At 44.3% G+C, this 18,983-nt stretch overlaps 1 protein-coding gene across 1 annotated transcript in view; it reads right to left on the bottom strand.

Moving 5' to 3' along the window:
- The window catches only part of tmtc2b (transmembrane O-mannosyltransferase targeting cadherins 2b), a 102,985-nt gene extending 84,870 nt beyond the window's left edge, over positions 1-18,115 (bottom strand). Inside the window, exon 1 of the mRNA XM_069686777.1 lies at positions 18,033-18,115. Within this exon, the coding sequence (XP_069542878.1) occupies positions 18,033-18,115 (83 nt within the window). The remainder of the gene's footprint in view (positions 1-18,032) is intronic.
- Between the last annotated feature and the right edge of the window lie 868 nt (positions 18,116-18,983).

Below are 18,983 nucleotides of genomic sequence, written 5' to 3'. Positions count from 1 at the left end.
TTGCCCAAAAGTAGTAGTGAGTGTTGGTGAACCGCCGCAGAATAATGAAATCACTCGCAGCAGAGGCAATGGAAACCCCACTCTCTGCCAGCCTGTTATTTCAGTGCAACAGAGTGCATTCCTGGAGCTTATATTAAAAATTTAACTCACGCAAACCGGGTTAAACGCACCACAGAGCACACATTTAGCTCAGCCATGGGTTCAGGCCAGACTCCTGCACTCGTGGCAAAGAAAAACACACTTTAGCACTGTGGAGTGGGGACTGGCAGCTGTGGCCATCCAGAGCAGCCAGCAGGAAAACGCTGCTTAACCATCACTCAAGAAACATGAAGGCAAGAAGGAATTCATGAAGTCCTGATTTCATGTTTCACACTGAAACTGTGGTTCACGGTGAAGGACGCAGGAGAGAGGGCTAAACACACACATCAGGGGTGTGAAGGCAGGCATGGTCCTCAGCACTGCCCTCACCATCACTACTGTAATCCTCGGGGATTTCTTAGAGGAGAGCAGAGTAAAGGACCGTCAGTGTGAGGCCTTCAGGAGCAGCACTTGAGTCGGCTTGCAGGTTTTTATGAGGTGCAAAGTGAGCTGTTATTCTCTCCAACCCTTCAGCTGCCGTACCTGAGGGTGAGGAATTCTCTCTAAACCCCAAAGAAAAACATGTATATGGATTTTTATGACTTGAAAAGTGTATTTGCAATTGACCTATCCCCTGTTTGGCTGAGAGAAGCTCAGTTAGCAGGCGATGCTGCTAAATACTGTGCCGCATGGTCGGACTCTACACTGAACATGCACACAGATGAATGGAGAACTGCTGCCGGTTTCAAAGTCGGAGCCACAACCCAGCAAAACAATAAGCTGTCTCTGCATCAGAGCTATTGTTCAAGTGATGAACAAATGATTCAGGTCTGAAGCTGGGCAAATGCACGATTTTGGCTGGAATGACGGACACGATTCCCCCAAAAATCCAGTGTTGTACACTGAAATCTTTCCCAAGTACATCCCATAGATATGTGCTCATCTCTTGAGGGAATTGTGGTTAATGATCTTTGTACACTCTACACTACATTTCCAGTTTACACTACACACAACAAAGAATAAGTGCGTTCATTCCTTCGTTGTGGGACTCCATGGTATATGAAAGCCTTTGTTTGAGATCCACATTAGATTTTATGTCTCTGATATCACTTACAACAATGGGCAGTTAACAAGAATGATTCTCTGCCTGTGTGGAAAAGCACACGGTCCAACATGTGGCCTGTAGAAACAAACTGTGTCACTGAGACGTGTTCTTTCTAATAACGTCACAAATGTAGTGTGGCCGAGCGGTTGGTTTACTGGCCTGAGTGAGAACAAAGAGCTGCAGCACCATTTCCACAGCCTCATCATGTAGTATTGATCTTCCTGTGGGTCATGGACCCCTTTTTTCTCCTCCTCCCTCCCTGCCTCCCTCCCTCCCTCCTCTACGCCCCAGGACTGTACTTGTCATCTCATTTCACCCAGCCAGTACGGGGTCTTTGACAAATCAATTACCAGCCTTTGCTGGTTAGCTCTATTAGAGGCCACCACCGGCCCCTTGTTTCTGGGCAAAACACTAAATGTGATGCAACCATCACTGCTCTGTGGGTGACTCGTTCAAACACATGAACCTCCACTTGTGCTAATCAGCGTTGAGTAGAACGTTAGCAGGGTTTGTGTTTAAATGTGAACTCATCCTCCCGAGTTTTTACGGATGAGGCTGGCAAGAATATATTTATTAACTACAAATCCAAAGATTGGACCAATGCCAATAACGACTAAACATTTGTTCTCATAAGAGAAGTCAAATAGCTTATTTCTCTGTGCCAGTGTTTGTCCAAAAACTTTTAAAAACACATCAATGAGTCACACCTTCCCGATGACTTCTTCCATCGTTACCGTGAGCGTGGGCAGCTGTAGTTTATTTGCAGTCCTCCTGCTTTTCACCAAGACTGTGCATAAATACTCAACAAAAAGTAGTCCTCAACAAGTGCACGATTTACTCTGGTTTCTGTACTGTTTACTAAACACAGCGTCCTAAGAAGGATGTCCTTGCGGCCTTTTGTTTTAAGATTAACGTCTTCAGTAATGAAGAATGGATTTAGAGCCGAGTTCCACAGAGGTTTGAGAAAAGGAGAGTAACCCCAGCTTCATCCTTTAAACTCCTGTTACACCACAAAAGACAGGATCAGGAACGTCATTATTAAGGATTAAAAGAAACATGTTTATTACTAATGAATAATGCACGATGTCGCACGCACTGTGATCCTGTTTCAGTGTATTTTTCGCTGAGCAAAAAAAGCAGCAGGATAATTCCTCTGCACAAGTCAAGGTTACTCATACTTGTAATTCCTCACAATCAGAGAGCATTCAGGGAAAATTAGCAGGTATTTTCTGTTCACTCAGAGCCAGGCAAAACCGTTTCATAGTTAGGACGCTCCATGAGGAAGCAGAGGAGGGTTTAGCTGTACCAGAACTCTTGAGGTAAACACTTAGCTGGTTGTTTTATCCAACTCATAAATCTCCCAATTATCAGACTGGGCCTTCTGTATACCGCTGAAGCTGGTCCCAAATAAACAGCCTTAAACCCTGCTCAAATAAACACAGTCCCAACAGCCATAAACACATCACCATCTGGGCTAATAACCCAAAGTGAAGCTGCTGAGAATAATGCAAGACAGTGTGGACGTTTACTGTGTGAGGAAATCGTCTTTACTGTGCTATATAGTTGAATGAAACTGGAGACATCCCAGGACAGTCACCCACAGACCAGGTCCAGTTATAGTATTTCTGCTAAAGTATTAAGATTAGGGGTGGGCGGTGTACCGGTTTCACACCGTCACCGGTGTCACGTTCTGCCACGACATGGATTTTGAAATACCATCAGTACCGGGATAAACACAAAAGTTTTGGTTTTCGTACGTTTTCCATCACTTATCTACAGGAGAAGCCCGTCTGATATCACTGAGTGCATCTCTTCTGCAGAGCACACAGAGACCTGACGCTCTGCATGCAGAGTGAGTGTATAAACATGCGCGGGATGCTGCAGCCGTCATATATGATGTTGGCGAGATGATTGAGCCAGACACGCTTGTCAGTGAATGTGTCCCCGTTATTAGCGGCACCTCGTCTCTGTGCTGTTTCACGCCGTGGCCACATGAAAGGACCGTTTGCGGAGCAGAGGTGCAGCAGAGTACTTTACTTTTAGCGGCTTCACCTGCTGCGCACACACGGCATGAGGTTGTGCGTTTGGCGACAGGAAGTAGGATGCTTGAGTTTGATTTCCATAAGTTCCCGTCACGGGGCTGCTCGTGCTGATTAAACAAACATTTGAACACATTAGAAACAGTAGATAACGAGTAACCCAGCTGCAGCCCACAGGTCTGTTTGTAGTCGCTGAACAAAGTGTGGTAAAAGTAGGAGAGGGTTTGTTTTGTAAAATAGAAAATAGACTTTAACATCCCAAATAATATTAAGTATAATTGTTTATATGTACATGAAAACACTTTGATGTGTTCCCTTACATTAACAATAGAGCAAAAAGAGCTAGAGTCATGTTTTAAGTACAGTGCCTTTTCATTTTGTAATATTGCATTAAAAGGAAAAGAAATATTAATTGATATACATTTTAGGTCATGTCGCCCACCCTGCTATAAACCTATAAAAGACCCAGACATGGGAAAAACCGCCCAACACTAATTTAGATGTTGCACTTCCTCTATAACCTGCATCTCTTTAAGCATCAACTGGGAGTTTTATTTTTTTGCTTTCATTCAACACACTGTGTTCAATCTAATAAAATGTGTTTGACCTCCTAAGTATTCACTAATGAGGGCTTTAGGAAAGAGTCCAATTTGCACTCTGTAAAAAATAAATAAATAAAAGAACGCAGCTCAACATATCAAATGTTCATGCAGTCTCGTTTCGATACGCCAAGGCCAGTTTCACACTAAAACTAATGTTGGCTCCTGCACAGAGCAGGCAGCGGGGTAGACTCCTGGATCAGCCAACGGTTGCACCACACCGAGCTGAACTTGCATCGTAGCTGCTTTATGCTATTGACAAGCTGAAGGATCTGAGCTGCTCCACATTGTACATTAGGGTCTGCTGCACAGTGTTTAGATGGATAGTGTGTACTAAGTGTTCTGAGACTGACAACTCATTTTGTACCACACAATGTACCATGATGCATTTGTTCGATTGCGTCTCTTCCATTACTCACTGACAAACGGTTGGAGCTGAACATCGAGGTAGAGGTGAGGTCAACAGGTTTATGAATGTGAAAGTGCAAGGTTGAGATCTTTCAGAGAGTGTAACTGTGCAGTGATGAAAACACTGTGCATGCTCTCAGACAGGAGAGCTGCTCTTTATCTCTGCATCTCCAGCTGTGGTCAGAACAAAATGTTGATTCTTTGATCCTTTCCAATAAGATCAAGATGTTCTGATACAGCTCGATCGCAGCATCTATTTTTATGAACTCTCTGACCAACATCAGATGCACCTTTCCCTTAAGGATCTTTTCATCTTTAACAGTTCAGCCATGAATCAAAAAGCAATCTTTATGTTTTTTCTCCATCAACTAGACAGTCTCAAACGTAAGCGCCTCGTTGCATGCAGAAATCCCCCTGCAATAGGTCTAAATAAAGAGAAGTTTAACAGCCTTTCGACCAGGGACTAAAAGGTTTAAACTCTTAATCTGGTTTAGTCTGTGGGCGTCCATGCTGCAGCAGCTGACTCACCCCTGGGAGTCCACTGACAGTCACACAGAAAGCCTCCTAAGTCAGACAAATCTGCGAATAATTAAAGCTTTTGGGAGAATCCTCTGTTTAATTAATTTATATATTCTTAATCTGTTTTCAGGATGGGTGCAACGCGGCACATGAGAAAAACATCCATCTGTTGTGTAGCTATTTAAAAAGATGTGCACTGTAGAAAGAGGGACGTCAGCCAACTCGATCATTATAACAGTATTAAGTATCAGACGAAAGAACCTGCAGAACCTCATGTAAGTATCTGTTTATGACACTGAGGCTGCGATTCACGAATACAACCAACAGCACAGCAGACAGTGGAGCTGTGGCTCTTCTTCAGCTCTCTCAGGTTTCGTCCCACACGCTGCCATTCATGCTCAGGCCAAGGATTCCCCTGCTCTCAATGATCAGGGACATGTGAATGGAAACGAGCTGGTTATACACTAGAAATGCAAAACTGTAAAAAAGAAACGGCTGACTGCCTCCAAGATTAACAAGCAATATTTCATGTGACTAATTTCATCAATCAGTCAGATAATGGACATGATGTGAGAAAGCAGCTCTGCTCTCCTGAAGAAAACCAGAAGTTTTCTTCATAAATACCATGAGATCATCCATAATGATGATTATGTGATTATGGCACAGCTACCAACGAGTGCTTTCCAACAATAGACTCACTCAGACGGTATATTGTAAAACTATTAGGCCTTGGCAAAGTGCAGCCTGACTGTCCAGACCAACCTGACTAATGTATTTAGGAAGCAATTTTGAGAACGCTCTTAATTTCAACTGAGAATATTATAACTTCCATTGAAAATACAGGTTTTTGATTAACTGGAACATCAGAATTTGCCTCGGGGTACGAAGGTTTGGAAGCAGAGCTTAATCACGACTCAGATGGGAAATGGTGATTGCACAGGGTGAGAGCCAGGTTTTCAATTTAGTGTGAAAAACAAACTACCCATGAAAATAACAGCCAATTATAGCGGAAAATAAATGAATAACCAAAGCCAAAGTGAAAATGGGGGCTCATTTTGTGTGTTAAATAAACAAATACAACAAAGAATAATTAACAAGCCATGGAAGCAACTGTAAATTGTATTTAACTAAACCGAGGCGTCCAATTACACTGGCACAACAGAAGAAAGGATTAATTAGTGACTAAAGCTTCATGTCAGTGAGTTTTCTCCCTGAAGCGCATTTGCTTTCTACTTTTCTACTTTGTACATTCATGAAAAGTTGAGTCCCATAAACACCTAAAAAACGTTTGTCTCCAGTCCAGGACGACGACAGGTACATGTTCAGTTTCTCTAACAGACGATTGATCTAGTTTCTAAAGACCCCTTAATTTGGTTGCTGTTACCCCAAATTGAAAGCCCTTAGAGCATTCAAACATGCAAGTGTGTATCCTGCCATTTGTTCATTGAGACAACCTTTATCCTTCAGTCATCCGTGTGATTTACAGCCAAATGTCTCCAACAGTAGAGTGTCAAATCTAACTTAATAGCCAGCATAAATCTGAGCTGTACTGTTGGCCACAAAACACTAAGCTTAACCATTTTACGACACCAACTCGACTGATAATATATCTTAAATTCAAAAGTATGCTGCTGTGACACTGCAGGCTACAGACATATCAGTAATTCATTTTCCATCATGGATCTACACTTTATTGAATTAAAGAACTGGCTCTCCGACCGCTGCAGGAAGAAATAAAGGAAATCCTTTTTCACCTAGTACGCGCCAGCCATCTGTCTGCTCACTGGGAAACTACGGTGGATTATTCCTTTGCTAAAAATCAATACCCCCTCAATGAGCTGTCGGTGGTCGCTGCTAGCTCCTGATGAGAAAGAGAATACGAGCTGCAGGACCTGCCGCTTAGGAGGTGGCATAATCACAGCGACAATCAGGGTCCATTGTCTCCAAACAGCAGGGCCGTGTCTCGAGGGAGCCAGCGAGTCCGCATGGCAGGTACCCGAGGCCTGCCTGTGTTACTTCAGCTGTCATGTCAGCTCCATCAATCAAATAGAGTGATGGATGCACTGGGTTAGCTAATGTGCTAAATAGTGCTAAATGAGAAGCGGAGGCAGGGAGAAAACCGCACAAGTGGTTAAATCTACTGTTTAGTGCTGATAGTGTATTTTTCTTTATATAAGGGATGGAAATCTGCAGCAGTGTGAATTAATTCCACTTTTCCCTGACAGAAATTTCCTCGCCTCAAGAAGTTTCCTGATGGAAGTGTCATTTTGTCCTTTTCCAGAAAAATGAGGCACAATTCTAGAAAACAGAACATGGCGCCTGACCATGTGGCTCAGAGACAAGCTGAGGTCCACGGTTTGTGAGTGACACTTTGTTTGAAAAGCCATGAGCCTCGTGTGTCTGAAGGTTCGGGTCTTCATCAGGGATTCCAGCAGTCACTCATACCAACTAAAACAAAGCCTGCAAGCCAGCGGGCCAAGGATGGATTTCCTTAAACTGCTTCCTAATTAAAACAGCCGCTGATGTTCCTACCATGTGGTGGCGAGAAATGTGTCCACTGTACAGACTTGGACACGTTTGGAAGAGTCACTTGGGGGATCCGTTGTGGTTTTGAGCTCTCTTAACTTCTCATCAGGTAAATGTTGTAAGACCCATAAGCAGCTGGAGTTCAGAGTCAGGACAAGACGTGCTCACCACAGACTGAAACGGATAGCCTGGAGGCCCTCACGGTCGCACTTAAACCAGCTAGATCAGACCTTCCATCTACTGCCATAATGCTCCATCAGTCATTTTTTCTTTCCAGCCAGCTAAGCTCTTTTCTCTTTCACAAACCCTCAATCTCTCTCAGATGAAAAATTTATTTTTGTTGAGAGTGCATTTAAGAAGTCTCATTATTCTGTCAGAGCAGCTGACAGCGCTTCTCCCCAGATCATCAAACCTCTGGGGCTGGTAAAGGAAAAACAGTTGTGCACACTTTCTCCCAAACTTCCTCCTCGGATCAAAAATAAACTCAGACCAATTGCGTGTATCCACCTCCCGCTGCAGAGGAAGAGCTCACTTGGCAATATAGCTGGAGGGGAAAGTGAAACATGCCAAAGGTCAGAGATGAGGAGAAACACTGTGGCCACAGATACTCAGGGTCAGCGCTCAGCCAAAATAAACCACTGAAATCAACCCTGTAAACCATCATGATTCCATCAATCTGTCACCAGCGTGATTTTATTCATGATGACAGAGAGAAAGAGGGAGAGTGAGCGAGCAAGCAAACGAGAGAGCTGGCTCTGTCTGTGAAATACAATACAACACAAGCTGTTCTCCATCTGGAGAGATGTCAGACTCGTCTGCCTCACCAAGCCATGACAAGCTACATTAGAACGAGTCCGTTTACACCTCATTTGATTGGATTATGTTATGCCACATACCTAAATGCAAACAAAAATGGCGCAGAACATTACTTAACACGACTAACTGAAAAAAATAAGTAATTTCCTTATGCAGCTCTGGATATTCTGCAGGTGCAGCTGGTTAGGAAGAGTGAAAGTACGGACAGAAACGGTAGCGAGACGCCAGAACCAGTAGGAACCTAACCTACAAGGAGTATCTGGTTTCATTCTTCCATAACCACACAACTATTTAGTGAAAGCCCCCTAAGGCTGAGATTACACTTCTGGATTGGATTCAACTCTTGCCCTCTCTCAGTCGAGCTATTTGATGAAAGGCTTGGCAAGCTTCACACCCTGGTGCGGTTGGTATTTTTTTCTAAACTTACTTAGATGAAACTATACGAGAACCTGGGCCAGACTGGTTGTCTGGTTGCAAATAACCTGTGGTGTCCCAGAGGGTGGCACACTGCAGGCTGTTGTGCTTTGCACGCATTTTGCAGAGTACTAAAACCACGCACTGGGTTCCCAGGGCTCAACGGTATCAATTAGAGGCAGCTTGTGAAAAGATGTGCTTCCTGCGTGGCTGTGGTATGGTCAGAGGTAGGAAGTGAGGGAAGAGAGAGGGAGAGGCAACTCCTATGGAAGGGTACTGTCTTTAACTTGCTCTGTAGGCTTGTCCAGTCCCCTCTCTATTTCCTTTCTCTTGTCTGAAGTGTGCAATAATCTATTATACCTCAACTTAATGGGTGGAAAGAACAAAGGCATCAGAAGAAGGCCACAGGGGGCACATGTTTAGTCATGTCCCAGTGTTACAAGCCGAGGAGAGCAGCGGGTTACCCACAGTGGCTGAACTGCCCGACCACAGGCTACGTTTGACTCACTCACCCACACTTAGGAACACCAGATACTGTAATCATATTTGCAAACCACTTTAACCACAACAATAACAGCAGCCAGAGATGTTCCTCCACTTGTGTTCTTTGAGGAATGAACCTGAAGCTGACAGGAAAGGGAAACAATCCCGACCGATAATAATGCCATATAGATAGAATACTTAGCCTGATCACTTTTTTTACTCAGACCACAGTCAGCCTTTTCATTTGGTTTGGTTGTCACTGTTTTTAAGGTGTCATAACAAGGCCTCCGAATTAAACGACAAAATACTTTATTTGTTTGTGCCCTTTAGCCCTTTGAAAGAAGATACAGAAGTGTCTTTTGAACTGATGCCCAGCAGGACAACAGAACTTATCTGTGCCCTCCAAAACTCTTAAAAATCAGTGCTGAAATTGTTTTGGTTCAATTGACCGCGCTGTTTATGTTAGGGGAGCTTCATTGCCATGGTAAAATGTGGTTGTGGTGAGGGAACGATGGCGGTTGTGCTTACAAAAAGGAACTGTTGGTTTGTAACAGGAAATAAACAGCTGCCTCCTGTGTTAAAGTCTGATGTTGTTTTGACCCAAGCATCCACCCTGACCTCCTCCCTATGCAAACTTTTCTATATTATGTCTCCTGACTTGCTCGGTCATGATCACTATAGAGGGCTTTATCGCTTCAGACTAAGCATGTTGGAGCATTTGCTGAAATCACCTTTCCTGTCATTCTTTGCGGATGGATAATGGCTGATAAAGAGGGTAGGGCTCTAACAGAGTGCTACGGCAGTAGACCATTAAATTTAAGTATGCGAATGCTGCTAGTCGGGTTATTCCTGTTTCATTTAAAAAAAACTATAATTGCTCCCATTACAAATGTAGAAAATATGGCAACCTTTCTGTCAGCTGGCAACCACAAGCTGAAGGCTGGTGTCCAGTCTGTCAACCACCTCTAAAACTTATTGGGACGCGTTTCCCCAACTGCATTGATGGACTCATCATCTTTCCAGCTAACTGTCCATGCCACCTAAAACTAACAAGTTGAGCTGCCATACTCACAACACAAAGAAGCTTCTGTTAGGTTTCTTGCTGTGAATCCCCTGTCCTCCTTCCTCTGTCTCACCACTTGAAAATGCTAACCAGAGCACGTAGGACCATAATGAGTTCCCCCAATTGGTTCGGACAGGTTTGGCTGCAAAGCCGCAGCAGTTTTCTGCTCTGTTCAAACAGTGCACACTGAGGTCTTGCTTCTTTGTCCTTCTTAAACAACAGGCCAACACAACTAGGGCTTAATTCCCCTCTATTTGGGGACAAATGGCCTCCTTCATTGGGTCCAGGGAGAACAGAGGGACCACACAGCCTCCTCTTCTTACAATGGACAAAGGCATTGCCCCTGAACCGGCCAACTTGTGTCATAACCCTATCGAAAGCAGCCAGTGGTCCTCGTCACAGAATAAGGCCACCGAGATGGGGAGGCCCAGTGAAGAGGGGACGCCTTCTCCTCTTCCTTAATGAAACGGGTAGACTATAGCATCCCTGTTGGGTATGGGGGACAGGGGAGTTTTTGTTTCTAATGGATTGGCGTTCTCTGCTTACACGTCGTGCCCCCTCTCATCCACAGTCCTGTTAATCCCATTAATATGAAGAGGGCCAAGAGCCTGAGAGTGGCCACAGCTTAAGAGCCATCAGCCAGCATTAGCCCTCCAAATCCAAACTCTTGTCTAGACCCATTAACAACTTAGCCCAGCGGAGTCAAATCATTTGACTCCCAGGTTTAATGATGGGAACATCACCTATCGCCATCATTTATCGATCACCACACCCGGCTAGAACGTTGTTTTTAGGGTGCAAGGGGCTGACACACCAGATGCAACCGGTTATTTCCTTAAATCAGACTCATCTTTTTTTGTTGGTCAAACAGCACATTTGATCTGTTGGACTCCTTGGCAGCTTTAATACCTTACTCTCTTTATTGAGTAGCTCTTTTTTAATGTCTATTGAAGTCTGGTATTATTCCCATTTAAGGTCGCTATCGATCTGTCTGTCTGTCTGTGCTGTACTGTATATGTGTGTCCTGCTATAACCACATGAAGTATTAGGAGAGATAATCTGTTGGCTTTTAATTAAATAGCCAGACACGGAGCACTGAGGATACCCAAAGAGGACTAAGGTTAACGTCATGTGCAGTGGAGTGCAGCGAAGACCATCTCTAATGCCTCCATCCACCACCAGGCAGCAACCCGATGTCTACATATGGTCCATTTCTCTCCCCACCGCATACAAGTCGTGTGATTTAAAAGCATTAGAGCCTGATTAATGCAGCTTTGAAGCAGCTTACTCCAGCTGGGCAAAAGCACAGCGAGGGCTTTCAAGAAACAATGGGCACGGTGACTGCTCATCGCATCATCAATCGCACAGTGAAACCAGTCACCTAGTGCTGTATCATATCACAAACGACAATCAGTTGAAGCAGAGGCAATCACTGGACTGATTCAGCTCTTTACAACCTGCCACGCATATTCAGTTCCATCCACAGGCAGATAGCAGTATGCGCCAGTAATCAAAGGCAGGTACCTTCAGCTCCACACTGTGATCTGCTCCACATCAAGCTAGCACAGGTATTTAAGACTCATTTGTGTATCAGGTTTCTCATCACAAGTCCAGACATCATCTGGATCTGGAGGTGGTGGGTGTCCGGTGGCGTGGAGGGAGCATGTTCCCCTTGCAAAAAGTCACTCAGGATTAGTGTGAATAAATGAAACACTTGGACTGCAGCTTAGTGGCGCTACCATACTCAGAACTACAGCCAGCTACTGTTCACACACTAATCAGATTTAGGGGTTTAAAAGAGGTATTTTAGTTGCAGCATACAGTTCTCTTCATGATGTACTGTATGTCTGATTTTCAAAAGGTTAGTTAGACGGCTTTCTATAATCGACCACCTATGTACATACACACGACATACACAGACAGATTCGATAAGAACACCTTCATTTATTTTTATTGTGAGCACAGGGGGCGCTACAGCTGACAAGCACACAGACATGCTAGCAGCTCTATAAGGCTGCAAGACCAAGCTTTGACCTAAATGCTAACATGCTCACAATGAAAATGCTATAACGTTCAAGGCAAGCATGAATAATGTTCACTGCTAATGTTAGTGTGTTAGCATGATGACACTGGTTAATAAGCACTTAAGACAGCAGCGCCTAATCGGAATGTAATTAGTTTTGCAGGTATTAGGCCATAAACCAAGCGCTTAAGGAAAACTCACAGGATCTCCAGAGTAATTAGGATTTATCCTCGGGGCTCATACATTTCCTCAGTTTAACGGTAGTCTGTCTAATTGTTCTTGAGACATTTCAGCTGGTAGAACGAACAGTCTGATACTAAACACTGCAACTATCGCAGAACAAAAATATTTTTTGTTTCCGGAAATTCCAGTGGAAAGAACTTTTTGAACCTCTGAACTGCAGAAGAAGTGACGGAGCTGCTAGAAGGAGAAAGTTTGCCTCTCCACCACAATGCACAGATCGCACAGTGGAAGCTGCATCCCACTACGGGCTGCACAGCAGCCTGAGGAGCTAATTTAACTGTTTTGACAGTCACTGAGAAGCCTGCTGACCCACAACGGAAAGGTAAGGAAGAGGAAGTCCACAGTGAGGTAAAAAGAGTGCAGTATTCTGCAGCAATGTGTGTGTTTCCACCCCTTTTACGCGTTAGGAAGAGCACAAATAAAACACTTTCTCAAATTTAATCGCTCTTGCACATTTTCCAAATATGCAGGTATTTCAGATTTTTCCTTTCTGCCCCCACCGCGGGGAATGCAGAACCGAGGAGGGGTAATTCGATAACCAAGATACAGTATAATGAGGTCTTATTCTAGACCTGATGACAGTGAGGGAGAACGGAGCATCATATCAAGTCAGCTGTTTCCTATTGACCTAAATATGAACTCCCTATATCCACAAGTCTGAGGCATTATTCTGTCGGGTTTGTGGGTAAGGGAAGCAGCACACAAACATATCACAACCCCTCATTAATGGTATTTTTAGCCTTTTTGCCAGGCCAGCTTATCTTGCAATTGTGGCCATGGTGAAAGTAACAACTTCTCTCTCATTGGCTATCTGTTGGAAAATTAAAGCTTAAGAAAATGGAAGATCCAATCTATTTGTGGTTGGACACTGAGCTGAGCTTTCTGTGCTGGTGAAGCTCCAGTAAAGACGGGCAAAGTGGTGGCATATTATAATAAGAGATTCTGTGGAATGACTGACTGACAGGAGATAAGTCATTGTTTCTGTGGTACTTGGCAATCTTGGGAAAAACAAATGAGAAAGAAATTCAAAAGAAAATGTTGTTAGAACTTTTTTCATGCGAGTCTGCTGATACACTAAAGTTACCGTGTCTGGAATGTTAATCGTCTCCAGTTAGCACACTGTAATTGTGAACAATTTGTGAACGCTGTTCAAAAATCACAAACGCTCATCAGAGAACATCTATCAGAAAAAGTGTGGGCCAAAAAGATTGGGCAGGATGCCTCCCACATATCTCCTTCCTCTCCTGCCAACAGACTCAACTCTCTGGTGGTTTGAGGGAGGAAATGCAGGAACATCAAAGTTTCCTCCTACGGCCAACAGATCCATTGCCCATGGGATAACCAATTACCGCTGGTCACAAGTAATTTTCATCATTTGATTGGATATGTCATTTATTTAAATTACAGTATTGGTCTTCTTTGCTGTTTGGGTGCAGCAAAAAAGGTTTTTACAGCTTTTTTTCTCAAACAGCTGTCAGGACTAAGATACTTAACGATTAGTTAAAAGATGCTGTAAAGGTGACGACTCTCTTTAGGATCGTCACTACTAACATCCACTTCCACATGAAGCATAGGCATTTAATCCACAGCCATTTTAATAATGTACATAGCCACTTTAAGAAAACGTCATATGTCTGGATGTGCTTTTGTCATGAGGCCATCCTCCCTGACTCTATTACCCTCTGTCTGTGTCTGGGGCACTTTGATGTCTCCATCCTGGCAACTGGAACCAAACACAACATCCTCCATTTGAATCCACTTCAAACCTTCCCCTTCAAACTGCAGAAGAGAGAAAAACCCTGCTCACCAAACGGGACCATCTGGAGGCAGCCGTTGGATGACGGGAGCTGGAGGCCTGAAAGGCTTTGGGGGGGTTGTTGAAGGGAAGGCAGACTATAAAAGAGAGAGAGTGGAGCAGCTACGTCTACCATACCATGTCGTGAGTCCCTCTCTGCAGGCCGGGCGGTAATTACAGGGCACAGACGGAGAAAGCCTGACTGGGAAAGAAGCAGAGATACTCAAACTGCTGGGTTGCCGCCCTCAACATAACCACAAGCAGCCCATCCTACAGTTTAGGCCATAAGAGTAGGGTTCCAGATCAGTGCACTGACACACAGTGCCAAGGAAGAGGCAGCCGCGAGTGCAGACAGAATCATCGTCAGGTCGGGTAGGTCAATAGAGGCCCGTCTGCACCGCACAAGGACCAAACAGAGCCATCAGATTGGTGACAAAGGCTGTATGAAGATGTACTCGTCACAAGACCTAGATTTTAATTTCCCGTCTGCTTTTCCTACGTACGTCTCAGAAAAACAGTCTATGATACATGAAAAGAAATGGAATAAACTGAAGAAGACTGAAAAATAATAAATGAATAAATAAACATTCACTACTGTTTTCTTTCCGTAGTCTGGTTGGTATGATCATTAAACAACATGAGTCACTGCCCAAAGCGCTGTGTGGCTTCTTTGTCGTCATCGACTCGGAGCTCACATCAAACTGCATCAGTGTGAGGCGTTCGGTTCTGCCCCCGAATCCCGACTTCTCTAATAAAGCTCTCGGGGCAGGGAGCAGAGCAGCGACTCGCCTTTACCAACTGTCTGAGCGTTATAAATCATCGGCCATGCCCGGGCAGGCTGCGTCCTTCAGCGTGACCCGCAACCTTCACACATCCTCACACAGTCAAACACACCAGGGCGGAGAAATGAGCTGGGTGCAGTTCATCACATCCGTCAGGCTCCTGACAGCCAACGATAATCCATACTAGCAGTGAGTGAGTGGGCTGAAACATACCTCAAAAACAGCTCAATGTTTTCAGCTGTTAACAACTTCACTGCTTGTGTTTCCTCTTGGTTAACCTGTGACTCAAAAGCTTTTCTTAAATCAGAAACTTTGAGGACTTTGGCGGGAATTTAACCACAATCAAGCTAATGCTGCACCTGTGCTTGCACCAGGCTTTGCTGTTGTACTGCAAGTCTCTAGTGTGCAGGCTTACAGAGTGTCACACGATATTGTAGCAGTATTTCTCCTCTGACATTTATCTGGGCTCTCCCATTCCTTCACTCAGCCCAAACTGCAGATTAGAGCAGCAGAGATATGAACTAACATGACGCATGATTCCTTTTTTTCCCAGTGCAGGTGTCAAAGCTGTGCATGTGCTAATGATGAGTGTGTCCTGGGGAGGGGAGAAGAAAAGCTCCCCGAGGCCATTTGGCACGGTGGAACAGGCCACTCATCCAGGCTGTCATTTTTATCGAGGGAGGTGCCTTGACTGCCTCAGGGGTCAAAAAACTGCCTTGCTCGGTTTTTTCTTAACAGCCTGGAGGATGACATTTCTCATAACATATGTAAACATTTCTCCCTTCACTGTGACCTCCTGATGGCTTCTGTTACTATGTTTGGATTGCAGAAAGTTTGCTTGACTTAATGTGTAACCAGTATAGTCACCTCTGATAAGAGGTATGTGACCGTGAACACCCAGTGCAGAACACACCCTGAACAAGCTGACGAGAATAAACAGAAAGTAAGAAACAGACTGTTATGTATTCAAGTGCTGTGCGAGACCACCAGGTAATCGATTGCGAATCCTCAGGTGTCAGCTCTGCAGCCCCCGGCCATTTCACACGCAACACAATTTTGATTCTACCTTTTAATCACTGGCTGAGCTTAATGCATTGGTTTTAAACAGCCGGCAGCAACAGGGTAGCACAGTCTGTCTTCTCCCCGAGAGGAATCAATGTCGCACTGTGACAAAATATCCATACTTAATTCTCCTGCAACTATTTATCATAACGTTCGATGGAGGAGACGGAGATGACTTTTACTTTTAAATGCAAACTAAATAAGACATCAGCTGTATCTTTCTTTTTGAGCCTGAGGCCTCACATATTATAATAATGATGTATTTGGAGATTTTGTAAAACATTATCTGAATGTTCCATAAATTACTGTCAGGCTCAGTTATAATAAATCCTGTCCACAGGCTGCGGGGCGTTGGGTAATGGCTCCCAGTTTGATTTATCATCATCCACACGTTACGTATTTTGCAGGATGACAGCTCCTTCACCATCACCGAGTCACTTCAGCTTTTTTATGTCTATACAAGCACAGCATTAGAGAGTTAGATCGGTCTGTTTGACCAGGGATGTTTTTAAACATCTCTGTCGCAGCCTCCCTTCCTCTGCTGTATCTCCCTCCCCCAGTTGAGCCCGAGGGGACAGGCGACGGCTGCTAATTGCAAGCCTGAACCAACACATGGTGTTAAAAACAGATAGCGCTGGGTAACAGATAGCCTGCAATGAAACAACATATCAGAGGCAGAATACATCACAAAAAAACCTGTATAAAACCCTGCTGGGGTTGGAGAGCTCTGTCAGTCATCTGCTTCGTAGGAGCTCTGCAACAACTTGGACCAAACCTCTTGAGGTAATAAATAACATTATGTTAACATCTCTTCACAGAACAATCAGGGCTCTCTGTCTTACATTAAAACTTGGAGACTGGAGGCTCTCCGGCAGCCACACAGCAGCTCACTCTGCAGCAGCAGGCAGCACCAGGCAGCAGCAGCGGCGGTAGCCTCTCACCTCTCCACATCAGAACCGCTGCCTGACAGTTTTATGGACACAGAACACCATCTTTCTTGCACGGGAGCAGCCAGAATCACCTGGCCGTGACACAGAGTGCAGAGGCATAGCGACTCCACCACAGGAAAACTTTCAGCAAACAGGCCTCAGGGAACGAGTTAAGCAGGAAGGGTTCTATACACACACAGCAGCGAGCAAAGTTGTAAAGGAAATACACCAACAGTGTATGTGTTAATGTGCTGCTTCGTCACTAAGCCGTAACCTCCTGTGGGCTATAAATTAGCACAACACCTGTTATACCAACAATATAGAAGCGTGTGCTGCACAATATTCTCTAACTCACTCCTCATATCTATAAATATGAGCTCATTACTAATGAAAATGCAACACAGACACGGCAGGGAAACGATGATGCCTCTGACCTACATCAGGGCATGGATGGTGCATAAATGAGCCTGAGGCACTGACAGCCATTCAGCCATCAAATATCAAAAGGCCAGCTATGAGTAATGCATCGCCCAGCTGAACCCATGCTCCACGCTCGCTGCCTCAAACTGATGCTTTCAAAGGGAGAGGACAACTTGATGCATATTTTTAAGTAGATTAAAACATTGCTCAAAGTTACAGCACGCTGGAACTTTTGGGCAAAGGTGGAGTGATGAGGAGACATAGTTCTCCTCAGGAGATCAATTATTTCCTCAAGACTTCCAGACTCAGAGCGAGTCCGGACTCTGGAGAACACTTTGCACTGAGGCATTCAAGCATGCTGCCTATTTACTACTGATTCCACTGATTTTACGGGAAGAATGCTGCAGAAATACGACAGGAAAATGTTAAAATACAGATGCATCATGATTTCTGTAAACTCACTGAAAGCACAAAGGTGTCTGTATGGATGTTACAGATACTACAGAAAGGTTCAAAGCACCAAACTATGGTGCTTCTTTCCTCCTGCTTACATTCTACTGCATTAAAATACTGCTCATTCAGATTTACAGCAGCAGAATGAATGAAGCCTAGTATTATTATTCCTGTGCTGTAGTCCAGAGTTAATAAGACATAGGTGAGGACATAGAGGGGAGACAGTGAGTAACGTTAGTAACATGGAGCTGGGTGTCATTCATTCACCAAAGTACCTGTCATCGTAGCAGAAATCGGCGCCCAGAGTGTTGACATACAGGACCAGAGCCACGGCGCCGCACAGCAATTCTGCAAACATTTCTCTGTCTCGCACTCACGCGGGGAAATGATGAAAAAATAAAAATAAAAATAAAAAACAGGAAAATAATAAAACGACAAAGCGAGACAGAGAGAGGCAGCGATCCCGATCTCTATTCCCTCTCAGTGCCCGTCTTTGTCAGGATGTCTCTGCGAAAACAAGTCCGGTTCCCCCCCATCATCCTTGCCGAAGTGCACAAAGTGGGTAATCCATAGCTCGCTGTGTTTCTAACCCATGTTGAGTCTGAGCTGGAGAGCTTTTTATCCTGGTGAGGGCTGGAAACAGAATCAAACCCGAGCAGCGTTTAGTGGACGTGTGACAGCGGACCGCACGCCTTCCACACACGGAGGAGGATCAGCCTCTGATGCTCAACGGCCGCCCGCTGCTGGGGGAGAAACGTCGTGATTGAGACCGCTGTCAAGTCAGCCGTAATGACACTTAACACTTCCGGTTTAGCTTTAAAAAATAAAGCCCGCTAATGAACGTTTTACGTTTCTAAACGTCTAGGGGAGTAGTCCAAAACTGACTTAAAAAATAAGGAGAAGAAATAGAAAAGCAAAAACAATGTAGCAATCTTATTTGGCCAAAAAATGGAGGGAAATTGCACACATCGTAGGTTTTGCAGACATGGGCTGCATGTTTATTTCCCATTACTAATGACTAAACTAATTTCTGCCATTTGTACCTGACTACACCGTGTTGTTGTATATTTGAAGAACAAATAATCCCTTTCTGGTATTTCAGATAGGCTGTTTGACATATTTAGCTAACGTGTTATTGTTAAAGTAGCTATTTTCCCCCAAAACAAAACATGGATAAATGTATAAATATTAATAAAAGTTGATTTATCTTAATGCTTGTATCCATG

The sequence above is a fragment of the Semicossyphus pulcher genome, unplaced genomic scaffold (genome assembly GCF_022749685.1).
Source record: "Semicossyphus pulcher isolate SPU_LCO1_2020_fin unplaced genomic scaffold, fSemPul1.0.p SCAF_8, whole genome shotgun sequence".
NCBI classification, from domain to species: domain Eukaryota; kingdom Metazoa; phylum Chordata; class Actinopteri; order Labriformes; family Labridae; genus Semicossyphus; species Semicossyphus pulcher.
This window is presented reverse-complemented; position numbering and strand designations above follow the sequence as displayed.